General features: G+C 40.0%; 1 protein-coding gene across 2 annotated transcripts in view; it reads left to right on the top strand.

Annotated features, from left to right (window-relative positions):
* Positions 1-27,894, top strand: part of insyn2ab (inhibitory synaptic factor 2Ab) — an 81,716-nt gene that overhangs the window by 32,371 nt on the left and 21,451 nt on the right. For both annotated transcript variants that reach the window (XM_072689717.1, XM_072689716.1), the window contains exon 3: positions 12,234-12,308. In XM_072689717.1, the coding sequence (XP_072545818.1) occupies positions 12,234-12,308 (75 nt within the window). The remainder of the gene's footprint in view (positions 1-12,233; positions 12,309-27,894) is intronic.

The raw sequence follows: 27,894 nt of genomic DNA on the forward strand, positions 1-27,894 counted from the left end.
GTTTTGGGTTTTATGTGTAGTTAAAGCAGCATTATGTGAAAATTGGTATTTTCTGCTCCTGTGCTTACCCTAAAGTTGGAAAGTGTAATTCGCACTTTGAGCCTTTTCCAAAGGACATGCTTTACACATGCATTTCTGGACAAACAGAGAGATACAGAACTGGCATCTGGAGGTAAAAGAAACATGTGGCTGAGTGTCAGAAAACCATTACAGGATTTTACATAAATATAACTTAGGTGATGCAGCATTTTGCACTTGTTGTGAGTGTTGTCCTGCCCAAGTAACAAGTGCAGAGTTCAGAGTAGCAATGATAGAGATGCTGTCCCACCTATTGCAGGTCGGTGGAGATTCACAATGAATTTGAAGCTGTTATTTTAAGGTACAAATGTCACATAATGTTGCTTTAAAAATCAAAAGTTAACACTCCTTAACACTCATTATTTTTTAATGGTCTTTTCTGTTGCAGTCAGTATGCTTTACCTCCTAGGAAGGGTGGCACTGAATTCATGGTGAAACCACTCTACAGCACCTATTGCCTAGAGCTCAATTGGTAACATCTTGTTAAGATCTAAACCTTTGAAACGTACACAACAGACTATAACATCTCCAACATGTGTGGTGTTTGTTTTTACAGGATTCTATTAATTCTGAGGAGTTTTATAATGCAGTTTTTTAATAATTGAACAATGACAGTATTGACATTTTGCCACTGCACTGCAGAAGACTGCATCTGGAATTAAACCATTTACAACCACTTAAACAGTTAAAATGCAGAACGTCAGCTTTAATTGAAAGGGACAAACATTACAAACACTCCTCTTTCCTGCAGTAAGAGCCCTACTCTTCAGGCATTGGAATGTTGATGTAAGCGTTGGTTACATTCAGCCACAGCAGCATTAGTGGGGTCTCCTGCTGATGTTAGAAGTTTGCTCTCAGGGTGAAAAACTAAGTGGACAATAATATAAGTATCAAATCTTCAATCTAACAACTGCAAGAGAAAAACTGGTTAGTATTAGCTTAGTTAGCAGGATAACAGTCTGCTCACTACAGAACAAATTCAAGTCTGGCTGACAGAAACACCACTTCTAAACATTCAGACAAGAATGACTCAGATTGAGCAACTGCTCTTGAAAGGACAGAAGCTGAAAGTAAAGGTGGTTTTGGATCTGTAGCGGCTCGCTAAGCAAGTCTTTGCTTAATTAGCTCAACTACAGCTCCACTAATTAATCTTCAGGCACAATTGGTATGCAAGTTTGCCTGATTCTCCCTTTCAAATACACTGACCGTATCATTAACTCACAACTATGGTAGACTTGTTTTTTTTCCCACCTGTTTTCAGAGCGTGACACAGTGCCCCCACTCTGTGGATCCCTTAAAAGAACATGGGGGAATGAGCTTATTTGGTCATGAACTAGATTGACACAGAATCGAAATTGGACTGATGTGTCCAATTTCGATTCTGTGTCAATCTAGTTCATGACCAAATAAGCTCATTTGACTTGTCATCATTTTAAATAACCGTCCTCATTTTGAGATACCATTAACATATTTAAATACTGCGGTATACGTTTTTATCGTTATACCACCAAACCCTATTTGTAACCTGTTTATCATTTAGCAAACCATGGAAGACCACAACAGTGAACAAAGACCATGTTTTGCTTCCATTCTTTTGACCAATGTCCTCCCTAATGTTAATAATCTTCATTGCCTACTCAACATCTAGCCCGCTCTTGTTTCAACACAAAGGATAATGCAGGTATCTTCCCAATGCATGGCTAACCAATTAGCATCATGGTTCAGCTGCATGTAGTTGGAAAAATGACAAAAGAATCCTCCTCCACTTTTAAAACCGGAGCACAGCAGCTCGAGCAGCAAACCTGAACCAACTTACACTGCTTCCTTACAGCACTGCAGCTGTACGAGCATTTTAATCCACATTCATTGTGAATTTTTCAATGTATAGTGTAAAGAAAGGCCTTGGGTTTACTAAAAACCCTCTCAATATAGGATGTGGTGTTTAAATGGTAGAGTGAGAAACACATTAAACACCTCATCTACCAGTTAAGATGATCTCAGTACTTCAAAGAGGTTGGGAAACGGGCCCAGATCTGAATACAACATGCATCACCCCTTAAAAAACAGTCAAATACTGTTTATGTAGAGTATTTTCAGGCATAGCAATTAAGTGTTGAATTGGGGCATTAAAGCTAAGTTGCCCTTGCTTGTTTCCCCCCCAATTCGGTACTGCCAATGAACCCACCTGTTTATAACTCTCCCTTGCAGTAACAATGCTCCCAACACTAAGAGGGTAAATACTTAACACGTCTCTTCTGATGCATGCAAAACTAGCCAACATTTTATTTGGAACTGCCGCAGTGTCATTCGTTTGGCACACAAGGGACGTTCTGGCATGGCCACACCCACAACTAATTTTATTGGCTACTGATGGTTTGGAGCTTAAGAGTGCATTTCCAGGGCTTGGTGATGATTTTATGTGCTCTATGTTTGGACAGTGCAACCTTAATGAGCAAAACTCGCAACTTTCCTGTTCGCTCCTGGCCTTGGAACCATGTACCTGCATACTGGGCGTGTTTCCCCTCCCCTCACTCGCCGCCAGTGTGTGGTCATTTCCCCTGGGCTTGCATTCCTCTGTGTGTTCATTTGTGGTCTTTATTATGTTATACCTGCCTAGCCTCAATGTTGAAGAGTGAAAGAGCAAGTAACAGCTTTCTCTGCTGCTGACTATGGCTTTATGTTGGCTGCATGCCATATTGTTCACCTTAGGTTCATTTGTGGATGGTAATTAGGATGTCAGTTATTAAAAGTCTATGATATTAAGTTACTCTTAAGTAATTTAATCACTTCTTGGATTGGCCATATTCAGTGTTTTTGTCAAGATGTTTCTGTGTTAAAAACACACATCAATTGTGTAAAACCACTTTACATAATTAAATTAAGTTCATTACCATGATTAAAGTTCATTTGTGCACAGAGTATAGTCCTGACATCACATTGTCTGCAAACATATTTTTGAAAGATTATTCCAAGAAATGAGAAGATAAGGAAGGAAACAATAAGTTGCCGTGACCTGATGAGCAGTGCTGCCTCGTTGGCCATACAGTTAGAGACACAGAATTTTAACATACTTGCATAAAAGGTTTAATGTTTGTTATTAAGCCTTTTAAAGAGAGTGATTCTGTTGTTTGTTACCTTATCAATTATTAATTGCATTTTCCTCAAAAACACTAAATGGCCTTATTTTAAAAACAATTTGGCTCAAGGAGCTTTTTAAAGTTCCATCTAGACCTTTCATCTTTTCTGTGCTTTCTGTTATTATTTGTTAAGTTATACCATAAGTCATGTACAACCTTTTTTACAGAATGATTAGTCATTCATTTCATAAAAAGTGAAATCACTAAAACCTCCATATCAGTCCATATTAGAAAAAAGTTCCACAAACTGTACACATATTTTGTTTAAGGTACTATGCTTTTAAAATAAAGATGCTTCTTAAAGACTTCTCTGAGCAATACCATTAAGAGATGTGCTTTATTTATTTTATTTTAATTTTATCCAATTTGGACCAACAGTTACCCCCCATTGCATGTGACACCCCTGCCACTAGTGAGGATGCAACATCCCACTGGGCAACCAACACAGGACTGCCCTGGACTGCAGTGAAGCGTTGTGGGGTGAAGTGCCATCTACCCACCCAGGAGAGAGCAAGGCCAATTGTGATCTCTCAGGGCTGCATGACCAGGATTTGAACCAGTGATCCTCTGATCATAGTGACAGTGCCTTAGCCGCTGGACCACTTGGGGCCCAAAGAGCCTTTAAGTTTGTAAAGAACCTTACCATGAAGATTAAGTAGGTTCCTCACACTTACACACCACTTTAATTAGGGACCCACTAGTGTGTTGTTTTTTGTTAATACCGTTGCTCAAAGACCCATCTGAAGCACCTTTATTTTTAAGAGTGTATGAACACAAAGCTCATTTAATTCTGTTTATTTTTATGGAGGAGAGATAAAAGGTCAAAGTTGGAAAGCCAAAGTAGTGGAATTCTGGCACACTACATTACAACATGCATGAAAAGTAAGAAAATGTCATTAACGAGGCACAATATAAAAGTTTAGTGCTACTACCACTTGACCTTTAGATATACACAAATAAATGAGGCCCTAGTTGTAGAATGAACCATTAAAAACCATTAAAAGTTCTGTGACAAAATCCTATGGAATCGTGAGAAAAACTATGAGTGGAAACAGAGAAAAATAAACTGGAGAACAAAAAGAGCTAATTGTGGGCTGAGGCAAGCCACCTCCTCTGTGGACTGTGGTGGCTGGGGTGTGAATGGCTGCTTTTTTATTGACGACAGCTGCAGAATGTTTTCTGAGATTTAGATACTCATTTTAACTGCTCACGATGACTCGACTGCTTCGTCAGTGTTTTCTGCTTCACCTTAAAAACACATTCACGGTGGCTTTGTGATTCAATAGAAGCAATGCCAGACATGAACTATTAGACTGGTATAAAACCCAGACACCAGGGAACGGAAGACCATTTAACACTGACATATATCAGAATAAAAGAACCTTACTTAATGGTCACATCAACAAAATTTTTCAAGCTTAATTGCTAATGGCACAGGCTTTCGTATTGCAGCATGAGGCAGCGGCTCCATGGTTTTAGTTTTAGTGCACCTCCTTTAATGAACTCATTTCTTTTGAATTAGACTTTAACAAAACTAATGAACTAGCTAGCACAGCGAATCCCCCCAAACCACACACACACACACAAAACAGACAAACAAGACAATGCACCCTTCAACCAGGGGTTTAAGGTTAATGCAAATGGGATGGGTAGGGCCTCATCCAAAAGATACTCAAGTATTTATCTGTCCAGAGAAACACAGTATGCAACGAAGCAGACATAGAGGCAGCATGCAAGTGTGAGTTGAAGATGTAAAAGTGACTAAGGCTCCTCTTCAAAACAGTTCACAACTTTTTGTGCGCAAATCTAACTCAACTGTCGGCTTTACGTGATGCTTATAATACACATAAGTGGCCACTCATAGGAGAGAACTAGGCTAGGCTAGCATGAATATTAGGTAAAATGTGTGAATAATTGCTTTGCCTGACTAAAGTCTTTCATTTAAAGCTCTATTGTATCTAGGCCAGTGATAATTACGTTATTGACTTATCATACAATATATGGACATGACCTTGATTGTTTTTGCTAACCTCGGTAATGCCCATTGTGGTTTCTTGCGTGTATTTTAACGAAGTAGTTGATTTTAGCCAACGTCGTGCTGCTTTGTTCTGTTTTCTATGCTGATCTGACAAATGACCTGAAAAGCAAAAAAAAAACTAAAAGAAAAAAGTGATCCATTCTGAACAGTGATTTATATTTTATTGATGTTAAAAAAATGTTAAAAGATTTTTATATATAATTTTTTTTTCATATTCCAATTCCAATATTTGAATAAGCAAAGTTCTTTGCTTGTTAAAAGGTTGTAATTGCATTCTTATGGCATACAGTGGTCTCAAAATGAGTGTGCTAATCATCTAGTTATGTAAACTTTGCAAGGTAATATTTTTTTTTTAAAGTATGAATATAACATCTATTAAACTTGGAAATAATTGCTTTCCCTGACTAAAGTGTTTGGGTTAAATCTCTATTGTAACTAGACCTGTCCCGATAATTACATTATACAATCATACAATATATGGACATGACCTTAATCATTTTTGCTGACCTCGTTATTGCAGAGAAGTTCATTTTAGCCAGTCGCGCTGCTATAAGGAACCTTTGTGGGAATGCAGAGGTTAAACAACACAACATCCTGATACACATTGAGTGTACATCACTCAGCCCAGTATAGTGATTATCAGAACACAGCAGAACTAGCAAACACCACTAACAGCACCAAAGGAGATTGGTATATTTTCATATTATTGCTGAAAATGTTCTGAGCTTTGAATGGTCCATGTAAAATAAGAGCTTATTCCAAATAATTTAGAGCATTTCAAAAAGTCTATTCATCATTTTTTTACACAGTGTACAGGGCAATTACAGGGTTCAATCTTTGGAGAAAACTAAAAAAGGACAAAAATGGAGATACATGATTTTCATTGGACAGCAGAGATATAGTCTATGTTTATTTTGGTCCATATCTACTTTTTTGCTGCTCTTAACCCTCCCATCCAAAAAAATATATATATTTATATATATAAAATAAATATATAAAATTTATTTTAATGTAAACATTTTTATATTCCAATTTCAATGTCTAAATAAATGAAATTTGTTGTTCTGTAAATAGGTGTAATTGCATTTTTATGGCATAAAATACTCTTAAGATGAAAATTATAACATTTATCACAATAATTTCTGGGACAATATATCATCCCCAAAAAAGTTACCACCTTTGTATCATCTTTATTTATTTAATAATTTATTTATTTATTGTTGTTGCAGACATACCTTTGTAGCATGTCGCTTTAGCTTGCTATCTAGCGAGCTGGCAGAATGTAGTAATGCAGACATCTACTGTTACAATACAGATGGAGAGGTTTAAGCCATAACCTAAAGTAAATTTTTTTGAGTTTTGAACAGTAGTATCCTGGTCAACCAGCACCATAAAACCAGCACCAGACTTTGTCTGCCATTTGTTTCAGGTTTGAAAGGTTAAACATGTCAGGTCTCAGTGATTTCTGTGAAGTTCTGACATCGGTAATTTGGTTGTGCGCATGCAGGTCCTTTCAGGACACAGGTTCATTCACATTTTAAAAAGACAGATATGCGCCTCTTGACCATGCGGATGTGAATCATCAAGTCACTAAAATACTGGAATTGAGCAATGAGGCTTATAATGTGAACACAGCCACAGACATGAGACTGGGGCAAAAACAGGAAAGGTCAGAAACAGACTGGGGAAACCATGTAACATAATGCATGCGGCAGCAACTAGCTGCAGTATTATGGAATCCTCTGCCCTCCAATAGAAAGAGCCAATTGCCTTGTTTATAAACAATAATAATAATATAATAATATTAGTGATCTAAAATAAATTTGAAGCATTAATGTGGCCTTTAAATAACTGATAACTGTGGAGGGCATTACAAAGATGACCATTGAGTGAACAGACTTTCCTATAAGGACTATAAAGAGCTTTGCAGAAATTAACATTAGCTAAGGTTAACTAACAGTATCCTAACAGGAGAAGAAGAAGAATTCTTTTAAAGAAGAATTATACGAGAAATGTTACTCTTGGGATCCCCCTACAGTTGCAGAGAGTAATTTACATTTACTCCACTGCCATAAATACAAATCATGCTTTAATCTCCCCTTCATAGCCAGCTGTACATTCACACAAGTGTAAGTGACTGACACAGAAGAGTAATTGCAGGAATTAACACAAATATTACTTGAGTTTTGCAGCATAACACAGTTCAGGCAAATAGTTCACACTCCACCAACATTACACAACGTTACAGCTGACAAAGAAATATAAAAACACTAAGCAAATTTTTTATTTAAAATGTTTTATTATAAAGAGAGCATAATTAGTATTGGTTAACTGTATTAAGTCCAACATAGTGTGTGAAATGTTGAATAAGAACATATATAGGTTATAGATTTTAATATAATTATTTAATATGTCCACACTGTCTCTATTACAACTTAACATGTCAGTATAAGTCAAGTATAAGTCATATAAAACTTGTGATTACATGTATTATAAAAACATTTTTAATGCCATTATACAACACCTACCTAATATTGGGAATGACCACAATTGGCTTGGATGACACTAGCAAGAATTTGTGTAATGGACTGTATTAGGTAATGGAAGGTGTTAATTATAGAGGTTAACTGATCCACAGTGGCTTTGTGATTGCTCCGTACCACTCCTCATTTCTCTCTGGCATCAATGGCCCATGAGGCACCACTGTAATGCTGTTGGAAGGAACTCAACGTGTGAGAAGTCCGTTCTCAGTACATCTTCAGTATGGTAGCTCTAAAAAATCCTACGAAGTTAGTGGTTTCCGAGATGCTACCAGCCTTCGCCCCACTGTCACAGTCATATCGGAATTTTAGGATCACCCCTGGTTTGAAAAGAACTCGATCTGGGACGTCACAGATGCCACTTGACAGGGTTTGCTGCACATATAAGTAAGCAAGCACACTAGTCAGTTGTAGCAGAGTGCAAAACGATCGTCATGGGCATCAACGCGCCCCTGAGTAGTTAACCTCTATAATGAACACCCTTCATCACCTAACACAGTCCATGCCACAACTTCTAGCTAGTGTCATCAGAGCGAAGGGTGGTTACTCCCATTATCCGGTAGGTGATCATAATATTCTGATTTGACTTTGTTTATCTGCAACATCACCCACTCCTGAGAGATAGTTATGTCTGTGACTGAATGCAGTTCATTCATTTTTTCCACTTACTTTTACAATTAATCAATTCTCAATCATGCTCACAGCACCCCCTGTTGGCAACAGTGCTATAGAATACAGAGCATTAGGTTAATATGGCCTTTGTAAAGCTATATAGTGTGGTTTTACCTCTCTGTATTTGTATCAGCATATTGCATTTTGCTGCACTGTTACACAACCAAGGTCAGTCTTTCTTCAGCCACGTCCATGTCCACTCTTTGCTGGAGTGAAAAAAAACTGATGAAATGCAGTGACCTCAGAACATCAATCCAATCCACAGACAAGGTCATCTGTAACGGCGTGCACCTGCAGACTTACAGACACACATACTTACTTGGCCACACAAACAGCAATTTTCATGTGCTGAATGACCATGGCAATTACTGACCCGACATTTTCTTTTGCCATGTCCTGCATGTGGCTGACCTGTAAAATATCCACTGCTGACAGCAGTTAAACAGCTCAGATAGAAGTTTCATTTATTACCGGTTGCATGAATATAATTTGAACCTGATTCCATTATTTTCTGTACAGGTAAGCACAGCTGAAGATCTTATTAAATGTTAAAACTCCATGTGAATATGCACAGCATTCAATAGTGCCAACACTGAAAAATTATAAATGATTAAATTAAAGTCATCTTAAGGTCAAAAAAGATGACCTTAACAAAGGACATCCACTCCCCTATAGCCGCTTTAAATAAAAAAGGAGCTCTGTAGCAGCTCGGTAGGTTACATCGTTACATTTAACATCGCTTAATCAAGTGTCTTTAATATGTCATGAAATATTGTATTATGCCACAAGGTTATTGTTATTAGATGCCAGGGTACCTTAAAGGGAAAAACCACAGATTTAATAATTTACAAAAAGGGTCACGTATTATTAATATTAATCATTGGTAACCTTTGGATATAGTAATCCACTGCTCATTAAACATCAGTTATTACTCAGCTATTAGTGATTAAGTACACTGTTAGGTACACCGTCACTACTAAAGCTTATTTACTCAACAACTATGAACTAACTGCTACCAGTGAATTGAAGGTTGATAACTGATGTGTACTGAAGAAACAACAAGCGAATTGTAATTATCCCTTTTAATTATCTTTTAATGATTTTATCTTTTAATGTACTGATAAGCACATTGGGTTTTATTTGCATAGTTTCCAACCCAAAACGGGTAGGAAGCATTTAGGATAACAGCAGTTGTCATGTCTTAATTGGTCTTCATAGTTCGAGTAGAAGTAAACTACTTTATTTGAACGGACATCATTATAATAAATGGTTAAGTAATAGAAACTAAATATTAATTCATTCATGGTAGAAATAGTAATGCTTAGTAATCCAGGGAAAGCCTAATTATTTTAAGGAATTAAAAAATACATCTGTAATTTTAATAAAATAAAATAAAATAAAAATTGATCAGTAGATGGATGCTTATTTTGAAAAAATAACTTTTTAAAATTTCACTTTTTGACTTTGAGCTTGTATCTGGCAGTTGTTCATTTTGATGATATTTTGACCAATGGAAATGCTCTAGAATGGCTTGGAAAACAATATTTTACATTGACTTCCAATGAACGTAAGGAAGAATTCCCCCTTCTCCTGTAAAGTTTACATTTCAGAGGTATAAGGCTTTTGCGTGACCATAGCGATATATTACATTACAAGTCTTATTTCATTGTTTAGTTTTGGCTAGCAATATTTGTTTCTCAGCGGTGTTGAGATAGACAGAGCCAATGGTTGGTTAACAAACATAGAACAAGCACAGATGACACACATGGATCATGCATGTGACTTGGAATTCAACAAATCAGCAGGATGCCAGCTATCAAGTGAGCAGGTAAAAAGTAAATAATAATTTGAGGCTAAAAACTGTTTGGTAAACATGTTGAAACACTCCTGTGTAATTGTGTAATTGACACAGTAACAAAAGGACGTGATGGGGTTGAAATGCTTTATGCCTGCGGTTGTACAAGTCCATTTTGAACCCGAAATGTGATGCCGTTCGGTGCCTTGTTGAAGTAATGGGAGGTAATTTTTGCATCTTACTTCGGGAGAATGCTTTTCGCAGAAAATAAATAAATAAAACACCAGAATTGCTCCAAAAATGGGTTGAGGAAACAAGAAAAAATAAAGGCTGCTATATACCTTTACCTGCTGCACATCCAAACACTGCAGTCACATTACATGGCACTGGGCGCGGAATACCAATGACCACCCCTATACTTCAGTGCACTGAAAAATAAAGTGATCCAATTAAGTTTTCATTAAGCTTTAATGAAAACACATAACTGTATGGCCTCCGGGTGTGGCGGGTTATTGTCTCAGGAGAAATGCGAAGCTGGTGCCTCGACGGCACACAAATAATACATCAGACCGCGGCAATTCGGCGTGGCTGATTGATGTGTGATCCATACACACACATCAGCAACGCTGTAGCCTGAGGGCCAACAAGAAGACTCTCCGACACTTAGGGTCAATCTGTAATGCTGGGAAGATGTCCTGGAACTACTGAGAGTGCTTGTACCACAAAAAAAAACATACACACACATACACACACACACACAAACATGATTCTGCACTTACACATCTATCAATCTAAATGCATTTAGTCCAGATGTTTGACTTTTGGTGGAACAACATGCCAGTGTTGAAAACGTGTCTCTTGGATATTGTCACTGTTGTGGAGCTTGGAGGCGGAGGTGGGTGTAAAAACAGGTAACAACCAAACCAAAAGAAAAAGAAACCAAAGAAGTACAAACTAGGCAACAAAAGAAAAATAAACAGGAACCCAATAAGCCAAGCTAACAAACCACAAACTGACATTAACGCATATGCACAAGACCAGACCAGGAACACTGAAACCAAGGGAGTACTTCTACAAACAGCAGCACTTACACAACAAGCAACACCTGAAACCAACAAGAGGGCATGGCTACAAAGGAAGCACACCCAATAAGGCATGGCTGGGGTGGAGACAAGAAACAAATAAACAGAGCTAATGTGTACATTGCACAGGACAAACGACCAGTAAGGGAAAGACCAGTAAAGGAAAACACAGGGAAAAGCACCTGGACACATATTTAAACACATGGACATTTGATATTCACTTGAATCTTGGATATATTGGGACGTAATATAACGAAGAAATGTCTTGACAAATTAGGACACCCACACATTTATCACTACTTAAAATGTCTACAATTCACACAGAATCAGCTGCAGTTGATTAGAACATGGTTAGAGAGGATTTTGGAGGAGCCTGCCTTATATAAACCAGGTTTTCTCTTGATTGTTGAAGTGAGTAGTATTACCATAGCAAGATCCTAAGAGCTCTCTGGGGCCTTACGAAATTACAAGTAAAACACCTGCCAACTTGGCCAGAGCAGGCTGTCCTAGAAAGTTTAGACCACAAGACCACCGATCACAAGATGAGTAAAAAAGTCTCAGACAATCATAAAATGTCATCCCGGGACACAGGACTTACAGGTAGCTCTTGCCACAGTTCAGATTTCACAGCTCAGTGTCTACTATCAGAAAGAGAGTGCCTCAGTTTGTTAACCAACTTTAATGGAAGGTGTGCAAGGAGGCCTCCTTGTACACTTGTGAGTAAGACTAAAGTTTGCCAGAGAACATCTAGACAAACACCAGGACTTCTGGAACAATGGGCTTTGGACAGATGAGCTTTGAGTCTTGCCCTGCTGTCATATCTCCCTCCCCCATGACTGTATGTTAGAAAAAAGAAGACCAACCTTTCACATTGTTTCTGTTCTCTTTCAGCCGACTGTCATACCGGACCGGGCAGGATACAACCAACTGTGACACTTGCCGGAACAGTGCCTGCATCATCTACAGGTGAAACACTGCAGACTTAAAAAGCACCCTGGCAGATAACACTTGTAAGCCTTAATATGGTGGAATTACTGTAAATGATTAAGACATGTAAAAAAACACATTTATTCATTTTTGATAAATCTCATAATCCCGCCATATTATTAAAGCTTACCATTAGAACCAGCCGGGCTTCCTTTTAAAGCCAGAGCACGCTGGTTGAACACACCGTCACGAAAGCAGAAAGGTTTGGTTGCCATAGCCACGTTTGATTGGCCCCCTCATTCACTCTGGTTCATTTAGCTTGTTGAGTTCTCTCCCTGCCTTCTCTTAATACATCTCCAAACATAAGAAGAATGGCGGTGTTTGTTGGAGAAGGGTCAGTAGGTGTGTGTGATGAATGTATGCAGTCGGTTCCATTTGGAGAAGAAGTGTTTCTGCATCCTGTGTCTGTTTTGTGTTTTCACAATCAGTGGCAACAAGTGGATCAGATCTACACTCTGAAAAATAGAGGTACTACAAAAGGTTCTTTGAACGATGCCATAGAAGAACCACTTTCAGTTCCATAAAGAACCATTTTTTAAACTGAAAAAGAACCTTTACATCAAGAGAATTTTTGGGGGTCTTGTAAAGGTTCTTCACACTCACACATTTCTATGACAAACATGGTTCTTTATGGAACCAAAAGTAGTTCTTCTATGGCATTGCTCAAATAACCGTTTGTAGCACCTCTTTTTGAGAGTGTAGATCTGAGATTGTTTCAAGCCTGTGTGTTTACATGCCTGCGCAAATGTGGACAGATTCACTGGGTAATATGGCATAAAGCCTGTTGCGGATAGATGTTAAATAAGGATTTACTGTTTTCATAACAAGTACACTTCATTTCTGCATTATCATATACAAAGAAAAGTTTAGAAAGTGAACACCACTAACTTGATATTCCATATTACATTTACATTTAAGGCATTTAGCAGACGCTCTTCTCCAGAGCGACTTACAAAAGTGCTTTGCTATTTACTCAAGAAAAACCTCAGCTAGTTTGAAAAGGCTAAAAATTCAAGTTATAAGGTTACCACTCTGCTTTTCGCCCAAGTATTCTCAGAAGAGGTGGGTCTTCAGTCTGTTTTTTAAGACAGCAAGCTGTTCAGAACCCAGGTGAAGCTCGTTCCACCACTTTGGTGCAGGACAGAAAAGAGCCTGGACACTTGTCTTCCGTGGATTTTGAGGGATGGCGGGTCGAGCCGAGCCATACTTGAAGCTCGAAGTGCTCTTGGTGCAGATTGGCTTTTGACCATTGCCATCAAGTACGGAGGGGCTGGTCCATTCTTGGATTTGTAGGCCAGCGTCAGGGTTTTGAATCTGATGCGGGAAGCAGATACAGGAAGCCAGTGAAGAGAACGCAGCAGTGGAGTGACATGGCTGAAGACGACCCGTGCCGCTGCATTCTGGATGAGTTGCAGGGGCCTGATGGTGCGCAGAGGGAGACCAGCCAGAAGAGAGTTGCAGTAGTCAAGTCTTTAAGTGACGAGAGACTGAATGAGCACCTGGGTGGCCTCTCTAGAGAGGAAGGGTCGAATTAAGTCCAAATCTGTTTGAATAGTGCTTTCCGCAGTGTCTGTCATTACAAAGCAGCTTTTCTTAAAGCCAGGTTTTGAGCCCCTGGTAATCAAGCGAAGTGCAACAGTCGCAAGAAAAAACTCCCTCAGAACAATATCAGGGAAACCTTAGGGAGAACCAAGCATCATCCTCCTGTGCTTGACACTGAATAGCAAAAACACAGCATATTAATTACAACAACAATAAGAGTTATGAGAACAATGAATGAACCATAAAGAAAGTGAGTCTAATCAGTAGATGGAATTCAGATGAACCGGAGGGAAAAAAACCTTGACTAATATTAGAGGTTATTGTAAAACAGTGCAAATGAGAATTCAGTCCATGATTGGATACAATTTGGTTCGCTCAGCCAGTCAGGAAACTGAAGCTGAATAGAGCCTGGTTTCTATAACAGGATAATGATCCAGAACATACCTCAAAATCCACCATGAACAAGCTAAAGCTTTTGGAAATGGCCCTCACAGACCTCTGACCTTAACAGCATCTTAGACGTGCTGTGCATGCAAGCCCAAAACTGCTGCAGAGCTAGAGGCGTTCTGCAAGGGAGGAGTGGACAGAAATTCTTAAAAATCAAACCAGAAAACCTTTAGCTAGCTACAAAAGTGTTTCTGACTAGGGTTGGCAGTATCCACTTTTTCCATACCTTCAAATCATATTCAAATCATTGTTTATATGGTAAAATAATGACTCAATGCTAAAAGATGAAGTCAAGTGAAGGCGGAAATTGTTTTCGCTAGTTTGGCTACAGAGCCACCGAGTGGCACACAGCACGGGGCAGCTGCATCACTGACTAATTGCTATGCGAACAACAAAAGTGTTGATGATGTAAAGAGTGCAAAGTCTGGCACCAGGTGTGGAGGAGTGAAAGAAAGTCAAAATGCAACAGGTTTATTCATGTTTGAAACCATAGTCAGCCAGCTAGGTCTTGCTTCGCTTAGACACGTTAGCTAGCAGTTCATACACCTTAGTACAGACAGTGTTGCAGCTAACTGAGGCTCAAATGACACGCATTTAAAGGATAAATATTTAAATATCTGACAGCACAAAGTTCAGTGAATGGTCTTAGGAGTAACTAAACAGCCGGTATTGAAGGTCTTCTGGTCATTAATGATTGATCAGTGGCATGTAACTTTATTAACACTAGTTTAACCAGCACAGTGCATCCATAGGAATCAGGAATCCATAGAATCCAGAGGATCCTTAATTATTTTTAATAAAAGTGTTGACTGGATGTGTTTCCTTCTCTGGCTACGACTGTTTCCAGGAAAACATGCTTTCCATTTTTTGTATTTGGAATACTTGGCAGAGGCAGTTTGTTTTCCCACCTCTTGTCAGTGCGTGATATCCCTAGTCAGTAAGCTCACACTGCACCCCTCACCCTGTGGTCCTCTTAAAAAGACGTGAAAGACATGGGCGAATAACTTTTAGAATTTTTTCAATTCTGAAATAGTCATCATTTTTTAATTAACATTATACCACCCAACCCCAGCTCTGACTCTGCAAGACCTCTGAAGGTGGTATCTGGCACTGCCACATTAGCAGCAGATCCTTTAAGTCTGGTTAAGTCGCAGGGTCCGATCCGTGGCGGCCCCACCTTTACCACTTACAGGACTTAAAAGATCTGCTGCTAACGTCTCAGTGCCAGATATCACAGGACAGCTTAAGAAGTCTTGAAGAGTCCATTCAAGCTGCTATGGAAGTTGGCTATGAACTCTATCCTTTATAAATTTGAATAAAATACCTTTCCCATGAAATAAGCGTATTGTAATACATATGTAATGTTTGCTTTAGCTACCTCAGCGGGGGGCACCCTTATCTGTGTATGGAAATGAGGTTTGCTGTCTATGCAAGAGAACCTATTGGAATTGCTTTGGATCTAAAGTCACAGAGGGAAACAAACTAATGTGAAACGCATCTTTGCATCCTGTAAAGACAAGGCGACTTCACAAAATCCTCTCCCTTGCATCTCCACTGGTTGAACTGATCACAACAAACAGCCAAATCACTTTAATTAGGCTTGAATTTTAAATGATTTCCACCAAATAAAGGACAGTACCAGAGCTCAGATCGGATTGCCGCATAAAAATCAAGGTTCTGAAGCTTCAACCCAGTTTAAACTCTGATCATGGAAAGAAAGCCAGAAGCAGCAGAACCTTCTGCTCACTCCCTAAGGAACATGCTTGCTTTTAGTGCAGCTGTAGAGCATTTTGCTGCACTACAGAAGGCCAGGGGTTCAGACACCATCACATTTTCCCACGCAGCATTTGCAGAACACACTTTGAGAGTACAGAAAGTGCCGATTGTTTCCCGTCAAGACTCCCCATTAGCACTAATGTGGTTTTTAAACACAGCCCTTTATGATTCATTTTTATCTTGGTTTCACACAGACACATGCTGATGTCCTTCATGCGGTCAGCCACCATCAGAGAGGGGGCAGCTGGAGCTTTTAGGCCGATGACAAATCCACTGTGGAGGCTCTAGTCCTTTTAATCAAAAGTTTGTGTCCGCCGCATTGAACAGGACATGCAAAATGTCCTAAAGCCTGGACACGCTAAGCTGATTTTGCCCTGATGTGGCGATCAATTTTGAGAGGAATCTCATTGGTTGTCCCGGCCTTGCGGTGGACAAAGACATTTAAAGCTGTGTGAAATAATGGGAAATGTTTTTGGTGCAGATTGACAATCTTATCTCTCTATTATTGCTTCTATTAGAGCACACACAGGTCCACAATGACAGTAAACAAGATCGCTTTTTAGATTGTAATTTAACAAGATAGCACATTATTACTATTTGAGTTTGTCGCATACAACCCACTGATGAAATGACTGCCATTAAAATAGTTTTAATTAGAGATTATACATATTCAGGTACACTGTTAAAAGTATTAAAGTTTCATGAGGAACTTTTAGGAGTCAATTTGGAACTGTGAAGGAACCTCTTATTAATTAATTATTTTGGTGGTGGGTCATTCTCAACACAGCAGTGGTGCATGAGTGGTACAGTGTTGTGGGTAACACCATCACCCCCATGAAATTGAACTGGGGTTCAATTCTTCACCTGGGCACACACCAAGGTGTATTATTCAGTAACAACATGTAAAATAAGTTTGTAATAATAGTTTCGGCCAGAAAGGGGTCAAAGGTGTTTAAGGGGTCAATGACTGGTACTGCTGATTAGTCACTATTAGGGCTCGACATAACAATTATTTATTAATCTATTGATTATTTTTTTCAATTAGTCGATTCCAAAATGACTAATGTATTGATTATTCTAAAGGGGGTTGTGGATGTGTGTGAATGCTTGATTTAAATAATTGAATCATAATAATGTAAAAAAAAAGCCTCATGCACCTCAGGGCATCATTCTGTAACACAAAACAACAGCAAGTGTACAGATAACCTCTGTTTTATGTCATAGCAACACTTTTTATGTTGATACTAGACCTAATCTTATAACGGTTAGAACCTGGAATTATTTCATCGCTGGTAAATTTTAGCACAGTAGTCCAACTGCACCTAAGCATTCTTTTCTCTTAGCAGTTTCATATATACATGCATATATTTTGCATCAGTGTAGTGGGCAAGTCTTTGTTTAGCTGCAGCTTGCTCTCTAGAGAAATCCATTTGTTTTTAGTGGGTGCGGTCATCTTAGCAACGCCCTGAAAAACATTATGCAACTCAGCGTATTTCCATAATCGATAAAGCCAATGAGTCGCCCTATCCCTGGTCACTATATCATTACAGCATCACATACCACTAATTTTAAAAAAAAACTTTTGTTTGCTTGTTAAAACATTTCATTTTTACTTTTATATACTTCAGTGTGTTTCAAAGCATTGGAAATCTGATTGCTGTGTGGGACAGAATATGCAAATCTACTCATTACGTGGCAACCTGTTGTTTTTCCGTTCAGCCTCTTCCTGTGCTGTGCTGGAATTTGCAATTTTACATGTCGTGGCCCTCCATGATTATATTCCCCACATACACTGATCACGTGCTCAGTGATGTACTGCATGCTGAGTTATCTAGGAGACATTCTTCTTGAAGACTGTTTCTTCTTAACTTTTCACTTAAGAAAGATTCTAAGGACAAGCAAAAGGAATTAGCTCAAAAGTATGCGCCTCATTTATGGTTGTTGCAGCTCAGAAAAAAAGGCACTGGCTGGTGTTGGAGAAGGGCTGTGTCAGTTCTTACCCTTCCAGTGTCAGGAGCATTGCATGTGATAAGGAGGGAATAGATATGGGTTGGGTAATTGGAGATCGAAACTGGGGAGAAAATGGGTGAAAATCAGAAATATAACTTTAAGAAAAAAGAAATCTAGCCCCAGATTTATAATAGAGATGTGTGAGATCAAGTGAAAGTTCTTTAGACATTTAAAAGGTTGTATATTCTCTATAAGCGACTTGCAGTTGAATTATGCTGCAGAAGCAGACGAATGCAACATTACACTCAACATAAAGGTGCAAAAAAAAGTCCTGAATAGCAACAACATTAAAAAACTGCCTGAATGTAAATGTCACAATATAAATGGCCAATCTGTACAGGCAGAAGGTAGATGTAGCCCATCTACTGCACAAGCAACCTGTAAATATTCTTTGCAGTACAGTCATGAGATGCAGAATGAAACCATCAAGGATAGAAGAGTCATCATCCTGGTCCTTAAACTGCAAATGCAGCTTTTACATGTAAAACAGAGCCAGAGGCCATTCTGCCCACAACACTGACCACTGGATTTGCGTCATTAAGTAATTACAAAGCAGGCTGTTATGTATGTGTGTGTGTGAGTATATGTGTGTGTATATCGCTGAAGTGAGGCAGCCAAGACAAAGGGGGAGAAAAAAAAAACGTTTAGGTTCCTTTTGAAGAATTTTACATTTAAAAAGGATGGTATTGTTTTTGCCGACCAAAGCCAAAAAAGATATAATAGCTTACTGTGCAATAGCCCAACCTGTCTCTCTCTTTTACACACACACACATGCGCGAACCCATACACTGTCAGCTCATTCACACGTTGGCACTTTCCTATATATCTCCTTGAATGTTTATACAGGCTCAGTATGCGTCCGCATGAGAGCACAGTACACGCATTTTGCACGTGAAGCATTTTCCCATTCATTCACATGCACCCTTAAATCAAGCTCTGTGGCTTGTATGCGAGTGTTTTTCATTTATCATCAGGAAAAATGTAGCACTCCAGCGCGTCACAGACGGCAGCGGGCATACATTCCTCTGGATTAATCACAAATGAATTCAAATGTATGCGTCTCATTCACAGAGCCGGAGAAATCAATTAACACACATACACACACACACACACACATTTATTCTTTCTTCTTGAATTATACATTATAACTGCCCCTCTCTTTTACCAATTTTCATGTGTGTATTAACTATCTTAGTAGCAAATATCATGGAATAAAGAGCAAAATATCTTCTCCCCAGTTCGGCTGACATGTAACCATGTTATTAACATTAAAACAGCGTATTTTTGGCCATGTTTTTAGGAATGCAGGGTTGAAGACCAACTTGAATCATCTTTGTCATCTTTGATGTCGATCAGTTCATCCATTCCACCAGATAATTGCTCTGGCAGATGTTTGGAAGCTGGTTAAGGTTCCGATGAAAAAAACAGCAGTTTACACACATTTTGACTGCCTTATCTGTAACTGTGCAGTTCACACTCCCACTGAATGGAAACCGAATTGTGAGCTAAATTATTAGTCTAAAAATATCCTCACCATTCTGACAAAACCTAGGTTCTCCAAAATGATAAAGACCGTTATGTACAATCTAAGCAAAAAGAGTTGTATACTGCCTTAAAAATGACTCTGACTGGCATTTTTAATGTATTGGCTTTTAAGATTCCGATCCACTTCCGATCCTTAGGTTTGCTGTAGCAGGGAGCTGTCTGGCATCCTCTAGACGCCATTCATAGACATGATCTGTAGCTGCTGCAGACGAACATTTTATTAATTTTTAGAAAGCTACTCCAGGCAGAGTTCATCTGGGGCCTTATTTCGGTGAGGAAAACTAAACAGAGCTTTATTTGAACTGGTAAGTGCGTCAATGTTAACAGTCAGTAGCTAAAGTTGGCTTCAGTTACTCTGAATCCCGCCTTAAATCTTAGACGCTAACGTTCCATCCAGCCGTCTTTACTCCTGAATTCTACCTGATTAGAAACCAGACTATGGTGTAAATGCTCTGTTTTACCAGCGAGAGAACTATGCTCCTTGCTAAACCAGCTCTGAACGGTGCATTCAGAACCGAGGAGGAGGCTAATGCTAATGCTAATGGGGCATTCACCAGCTTCTTATTCAGAATTACTCCTTCCACCTTCAATGGTGCAGAAGTTCACGTTACATTCTGGTGCCTACATGCCACTTAAGGATACTGTGGCACAATTTAAACCCTTAATATCAGTGGATCTCGACATTATCTTGTGAAATCCTGAAAAATCTTGTCCATTTCTGTTTTTGGTTCCATTTCTTGTACTGTTTCCATTTCTTGATGTTTATTGTAACCCTAATTTCTAAGAATAGATAATTTAGTGATTGTTTACTTACAGCTCCTGGTGAGATATGTCATCTAGAATAGCTGTAAAAGTTATTAACTGCTTTTCTCATCTCTATTTAGTATTTTAAACAGGTTAAGGTGAATGAAAAAGTCAGAATGTTGATCATAACACTGTTTTGTATCGCTCAGTTTCTCAACCCGTAGATTTAAGTAAAGAATTTCTAGGCGATTTTGACAGCTCAACCAAGTATTTGAACCGACTGATCTAAACTTCAAATTCTTGTAAATCTAAGCTCATTAAAATAAATAAAGGTAGAAAAGAAACGTAGAACCATCAGTGCTCACACTGTTCCCCGTCCTCTGGAATTCCTTTGTTGTGCAGTTTTAAGACGATGTGACTGTATGACATTAGTGGATGCCACCAAACCCTAGACAGAATTTGACTTGACTTCAGTGCCCGTGATTGATCTGCATCTGTCGGATGTTGATGGAGAGCATTTAAGTCTCTGTGTTTATATCTGTGTCTGATACTAACTATAAAGGGACAGATCTACTCTGTGCCAACTTCACCATGTAAATATATATTTTAGGCATTTTTAGAGGGCCGCTGTTGCATTAAGGTTAGAGAAGCAAGCTGGAGGGCCAGAAGAAGGCTGGTTCAATCCCCTGGGCCAACGGGAAGTGGGGGCATGGAGAGTGAAAGAACAATGCTTTCTCCTGCCTCAACATTTACAGCTTAGATGCCCTTAGATACCCTTGATCAAGGCACCTAACCTCCAAATGTTCCAAATGCTCTCCAGGAGCCAGGTGGCCACTGGTGGCTCAGCAGTTAGAGCACCAGGCTATTGATGACAGGGTTGTGGGCTCGATCGGTAAGCTGCCACTGTTCAGCCCTTGAGGAAGGCTCTTCACCCTCTCTGGTCCCCGGGTGCCGCAGCAATGGCTGCCTTACCACTCAGGGCATGTGTGCTTACTGTCACTGTATGTGTTTGACCACTAGTGTGCGTGAGTGTGTGTGTTCACGGCACGGATGAGTTAAAAGCGGAGGCCAAATTGCATTTGTGTCCAACACAAATGGTAAATATGGTTGTCTTGTCTTGCCAGGTGCTAAGGTGGCTGCCCACTCCTCTGGGTGTGTGTTTTGACCACCCATTCATTAGTGTGCGAGTGTGTCTGTGCGGAAGCAATGGCTGCAGAAGTGTGTTTCTGAATTATCTTTGAGGAAGTGAGCCCCAGACCAGCTGAAATTCAGTGTTGTTCATGTGGAGTTGAAACAAACCTGAATAGGACCTGAGGTGTCTAGTTCTGTCAGAAGGCAGTGCCTGATTGGTCAGAAGCTCACCATGATTGATACATGAGCTATTCCCAATCCAAAATCTAGAACTTAACCTGCCCTGGAGCAGGTTAGGCGTGCAGCATGAGTTGCCATGGTGATGTAGTCCTGTGAAAAATTATCCACCGTCATGAGACTGAAAATCCATGCTAAGGTCGAACTAAGCTTAAACTTAGCTGGCTGAGCAAGAAACACTGCATCCTGAGACCTGACCCTGCATCCTAAACCTAGATGGATTCTCCAGCACGTACTGTTTACACTATGTAGGTTTTAAGACTGTGAATGATGTAGCTAATTATCATGTAGCTTAAAATGTCTTTTGACACATTTACCATCCTTTTTTTTTTTACCTTGGGTTTTACTTCTCATGTGTTGCTTCTCATGCAGATAAGACCTGCTCTTTATTTTACGGCTTCCAATAATCCCGGCTTGAATCCTTATAAGCTTTAGCGCCCTCCACCTTCAGCCTCATTCATGTCACGTCTCAGGACACTCGAGCGGGTATCCACATACGTTTGGCAGGAAGAACAGGCTGCTGATGAAATATTTATCCCGTCTCATGGCACATTCAAAGATTCAACATTGTAAGTACTACGTGGTATTTTGCAACTCTTTGTTTCTCTCCAAGACAATTATAGCAACTATCCTGTTAGCATTAATTATTTACTCGGTGGGTGATTTCTTTTGCAGTCTCTTTTATGGGCTGCATTTCCCATTATAAGCCGTAAGTCTGTTTCCATTACAGTATTTATGGTGGTGGAATAAATTGAGACAATCTCGCGCTTTATGGAGGATCCAGATGATTTCTCCCAGTTTAGGAGTTCTCTCTGCGTGTGATTAGCCTCATTCCTCTAAGCTGTTAACAAAAGAGAGCAAAGAGAGAGAGAGAGAGGGGGGGGGGTCGGGAGAAATAGAGAGAGAGCAAAAGAGAGAGGGTAGGGAGGGGAGAAAGAGAGAGGGAGAGAAGAAAATAGGGTGACAAATGTGAGAGACATGCAGTAGAGAGAGAGAGAGAGAGAGAGAGAGAGAGAGAGAGAGAGAGGGAGGGAGAGATGGAAATAGGGTCTGTGAGAGAGACAGGCAGTAGAAAGAGAGAGAGAGAGAGAGAGAGAGAGAGAGAGAGAGAGAGAGAGAGAGAGAGAGGGAGAGAGAGAGAGAGAGGGAGGGAGAGATGGAAATAGGGTCTGTGAGAAAGACAGGCAGTAGAGAGAGAGAGAGAGAGAGAGAGGGAGAGAGAGGGAGAGAGAGATGGAAATAGGGTCTGTTAGAGAGACAGGCAGTAGAGAGAGAGGGAGAGATGAGAGACATACAGAGAGACAGAAACAGAGGGGAGAAAGAAAAAGACATAGGGACAACGAGAGAGACAGGCAGTGGAGAGAGAGTGAGAGAAAGAAAAAGAAGGAGACAGGGAGTAGGGAGGGACAGAGAGAAAGAGAGAGAGAGAGAGAGAGAGAGAGAGAGAGAGAGAGAGAGAGAGAGAGAGAGTTAGAGAAAAAGACTAATAGAGAGAGATACTGAGTGCTGCAGGGAGTTCACCTTGCTTTATCTCCGTGCTGTAGTCAGCACTAATGATCTGGCTCATTGGAACAATTGGATCCTGAGCAAACAGGAGACAAGAGTGTGTCTGTTCTTGAGTCGTCTGGAGAGCGTGGCCTGGCACAAACCCGCCCTGCGCTCCTCCTTTGTTTGGCTTTGTCTTTTAGGTGTGAAGTGCCAATCTGCCCCTCAGCCACTTCACTCCTCCCACTCTCCTCCCTCTGCAGGACTACAACTCTGTTTTTAAAATCCTGGAGGAACACGGTAGTGGACAATATAAACAGCACATTAAGCTCCACCAGGCTCAGCCAGGTGCAATGAGCATAGCACCAGTACATTTAGCTGCATTACTGGTTAATAAAGACCTGCAGTCATGTTACACTGCTCAGCCGTCTCTTTCTAATGCACATTTTTACACTTGATTAGGGATTACCTAAAGGTCTGTCTTATGTCAACATTAGCAGTCATTTAAGCTTATTTTAAATTGTGAGGTCACCCTTTTTATTTATTGCCAGGCTGCCTAGAGGAGGTAATTTTTGCTTATTGACAGGCTGAGTGAGTGAATGACTGACGAACGGACCTCATTGAAACACACAAGACCAATGACTGCCTCTTGTTTGCCTACAAGACATTTCTCGCACTGAAGGTCTGAGTATCAAGTACAAGTATCAAACCAAATCATCAAATCATATTGATTTGTATAGTGATTTTGAACTGGTGTTGTCCCAAAGCAGCTTTACACAATCAGTGATTACTAAAAGACAAGAAATCAACAACATAAAAAGACATGAAAAAGCTTAGAGCAAGCCGAGCAACAGCAACAGTGGCGAGGAAAAATTCCCTCAGGACTGGGAGGATCCAAGAGGGTCAGAACTATTTATAAATTATTAATAAAAGTCACCAAACCACTTATACTGTTGTATTGCTCAGGTGTGCACCATATTAATATATAATATAATATATAATATAATCATAACATAATCATGGTGTAGTAGAAGTTAATATAGTCATGGCAATGATGGTAAGAGTAATGAGAGTAATGATAGTTAATAGTGCTAATATTAATAATGGCAGATAGTTAAGAGTCCATTTAAGTTTTAACATGGTCATTAGGCAGGTAGCAGTGGTAGGAGGGTGTTGTGGTTAGGCCTGGTGGTGGACTGATAGGTGGCAGCTGGTCTGACGCAGGTAGTGGGGACCCCAGTGGTCAGTTTTTCAGCAGGTTGGGCAGGATGAGTGGGTGACCATTTACTCAGAGAAGGTAAAGAAACAGAGTTAGCAGAGAATGTTGAGCAATATCAGAGTGTGTCCAGACTCCGGCAGGTCTGACTATAACAGCCTAATTGAATGGAGAGAGACAGAAGGTAATGTGTGCTGTTGAGAGGAAATATAATCTTAGGTTGGGTCTCCTTAAAATATTATTATAATGGGAAGTGGTGCAAAGACATGCTGTGGCATTAAATGTGCATGTCAAAGTCTGTTGCAATAGCATGTCAACCAGCATCAACTACCGTGTTGTTGGCTCGCCAGCCAACATCTTTACTGTGGTGTTCATGCACAGGCAAACAGCCTCTCCCAGCAATAGCGTTTGCATCGCGAACAGAGAGACCGCCAGCCTAGCCAATCATTGCTGCTTTGGTGTTTGTTCATGAGGTCCTAAGCCCTTCATGTAAATATGTGGTCTACATCTTAAGGTTCTGGGGTTAAGGCTTGAGTCCTTTACCAGGCAGGGTCCTATGAAATGGGACATGAAACGTAATAGATGTCATTTTACGCCACAGCACCTTTTTTCACAGATATTTTGGTCCCAAACACCTCATTGCTGAAATTCCATTGATGATTCCATGCAGCCAATAGGCTTGTCTGGTTGTCCTTGTTTCCTGTTAAAACGATCATTAAGCATGAGGCATTTAATTTCCAGTCCACGGGACAAAAAACATCCGAAAATTTAACCGAAGCCTCAACAACTCAAACATAATTTTCAGTATTTAGTGCGTCCACCCTATACCTAGACCCTATAATTTATTTTATTATTTGCCACACCTCCAAAGTTCAGTCTTAGATGTTGGAACATGTTCTGCTTCTCAGCATCATTAAATGCGTTTACTTGGATGGTGAGGAGCAAAAAAAAGTTTTCACACCAGGACCGATTCTGGGTTCGTTTGGGGGAGTTGCTCCAGCGGTTGGTGGCTCAATGGTTAGAGCGCCAGGCTATCGATAAAAGGGTTGTGGGTTCAATTCCCGGGCTCGGCAAGCTGTCACTGTTGGGCCCTTGAGCAAGGCCCTTTACCCTCTCTGCTCCCCAGGCGCTGCCCACCTCTCTGGGTGTGTGTGTACTCACTGCCCTTAGTTCATGTGTGTGTTCACTAACACAGATGGGTTAAATGCAGAGGACACATTTCGCTGTACAGTGCACACTGTACAGTGACAAATACATGCACCTTTACCTTAATCACTGGTTTGCATTCACACAGAAGAATTCCATTCAAACCTGGATCTGTTGGGCAGATCCAAACATATGCACACATTTGTGCAAACCCTCAAACAGTGAAGAACAGCGATCTCTGGAATCATGGCATTTCACCGTGCAGGAATACCTGCAGTCAAGGAGCTGTTCTCGCAGGACAAGGTTTTTAGCTGTGCAGACACACATGGCGTCTGGAGTGGATGGCTTTCACACGCACAGTAGACTGCATTAGATTCCACTTGAAGCGGACCTCAAACCACTGATTCCAGGTTAATCAGAGACTGTTTCTCTGAGTTGCTCCTGGGCTCAAAAACGCTTTCACACTTGATCAAATGTCCTGAACTCTCAAAGCAAGTGCTCCCCCCCCCCCAAACTGAATCTAAAGCATTTTTACACTATTTCTTTTTTTTTTGCAGAACTCTTTAAACCAGCATTATTGAGCCCCTCCCCAAACGAGACCAGAATTGGTCCTGGCTTAGACCAAATTTTGAAAACTCCTGTCGTTCTTCTCCTATTCATTTGACTTGACTCTTCCCAATGCAAGTTACAAGATTGCCTTGTTTGTCAGAAATAATCCCTAAAATATTATTTTATTCATTTCCAGTCTATTAAATTGAGCAGATACTGTGCAATGTATGCAGAAAATGGCATATTTAAGTCTGCTTCCTGCATGGAATGTGTTCACTTATTTAAAGTTAGAAAATAAGCAAAACATGACATTTGAACTAAAATATCCAAACTGCAAACAACTATAGATTGTATCAGTCCACACCGCTGCTTACAGCACGTTAAGTGCAGTTAGAAACTGGTGCAACATTAAGGACTTGGAGGCATTTGAACAAATGGAATTGGTAGGTACGATTACCAGGCTCCGTTCATAAACCCAGCGCTAGCCTTGGGCGGCTTTAGTATTGCTGTCCATTGGGACTTTATGAAATTGGGTGGCTCCCAATGCTTGTGCACAACTTACAATAACTTACAATAATATGAATATTACCTTCATAAATAACTTAGATAGACAGTTGGTAGCCCGGCTTTACTTAATGCTTCACTAAATAAACACTCCGACAAGTAAACAATGTACATCCCAGTCCCAGTCTGGCAATCTCACTTTGTGCCAACAAAGAGGCTGCTAGAAAACCTATTGTTCAAATATTTATGGCAATACAGAGCAATGCTAGTCGGTTTTGCAGTGACAACACTCAGGAGAATACTTGCTGAATCCTACTTAGTGAGTGACTGTGGTGATGTGTGATTGTGTGCATGGTGGGTGGGCGACCGAGCGTATAATTGAAAGAGACCCTGGGTTACGTATATTTGGTGTTAACAACAGATAGAGTTATTTTAACATTCATATTTCCATATCTATCCATGCTGTCAGTCAAAGTAAGGTAATATACACTAGAATATTACAATCTTCATACACAAATGGGAATAGGGATGTAAATGCATAATATTCAGTGTATTCACTGAATATTATCAATAGAAAGTGTCTCATTTTGATATAGTGGTTAGAATATGTTTAACCCCTTAAACCTTGTGGGTCTTTTCTCTCACAGTTACATAACTTCCATATTAGTTGCACTGTAGCTAGGGAATAATTCATGCTGAAAAATACCATCTTGAGATTAATAACGGAATGTTGAGCCTTGTGTTTAAAGGGGTTACCATGCAAAGCCCATCTCCATTTCTATGATTAACCATATGCAGGCCCAATTCCTAAAATGATTGTGGTTCTCAACTGACCCCTCTATAAGGTAAATGTACAACTTTCAGCAATGACACTTTTAATAACTACTGCAGTCTCAGAATTATTCACCCCCTTCATGACAGCATCTTTAGTGCTTAGTAGAGCCCCCTTTTACTATTATGAGATGCTGCAAGCATGATGCATAGCCAGACACCAGCTTCTGGCAGCGGTCCTGAGGAATCTTAGCCCATTCCTCATGGGCAGTGACCTCCAGTTCACTAGTATTAATGGGTTCACATGCTGCAACTTCCTTCTTCAAATCCCACCAATGATGTTCTATGGGATTCAAGTTAGGCCACTGTGACGACCACTCCAGAATCTTTTGACCACTTCAGGACTTCTTTTGAAAGGTATGTTTGAGATCATTGTCCTGTTGGAAGGTCCAATGTCGCCAC

Source organism: Salminus brasiliensis, chromosome 10 (genome assembly GCF_030463535.1).
Source record: "Salminus brasiliensis chromosome 10, fSalBra1.hap2, whole genome shotgun sequence".
Taxonomy (NCBI): Eukaryota; Metazoa; Chordata; class Actinopteri; order Characiformes; family Bryconidae; genus Salminus; species Salminus brasiliensis.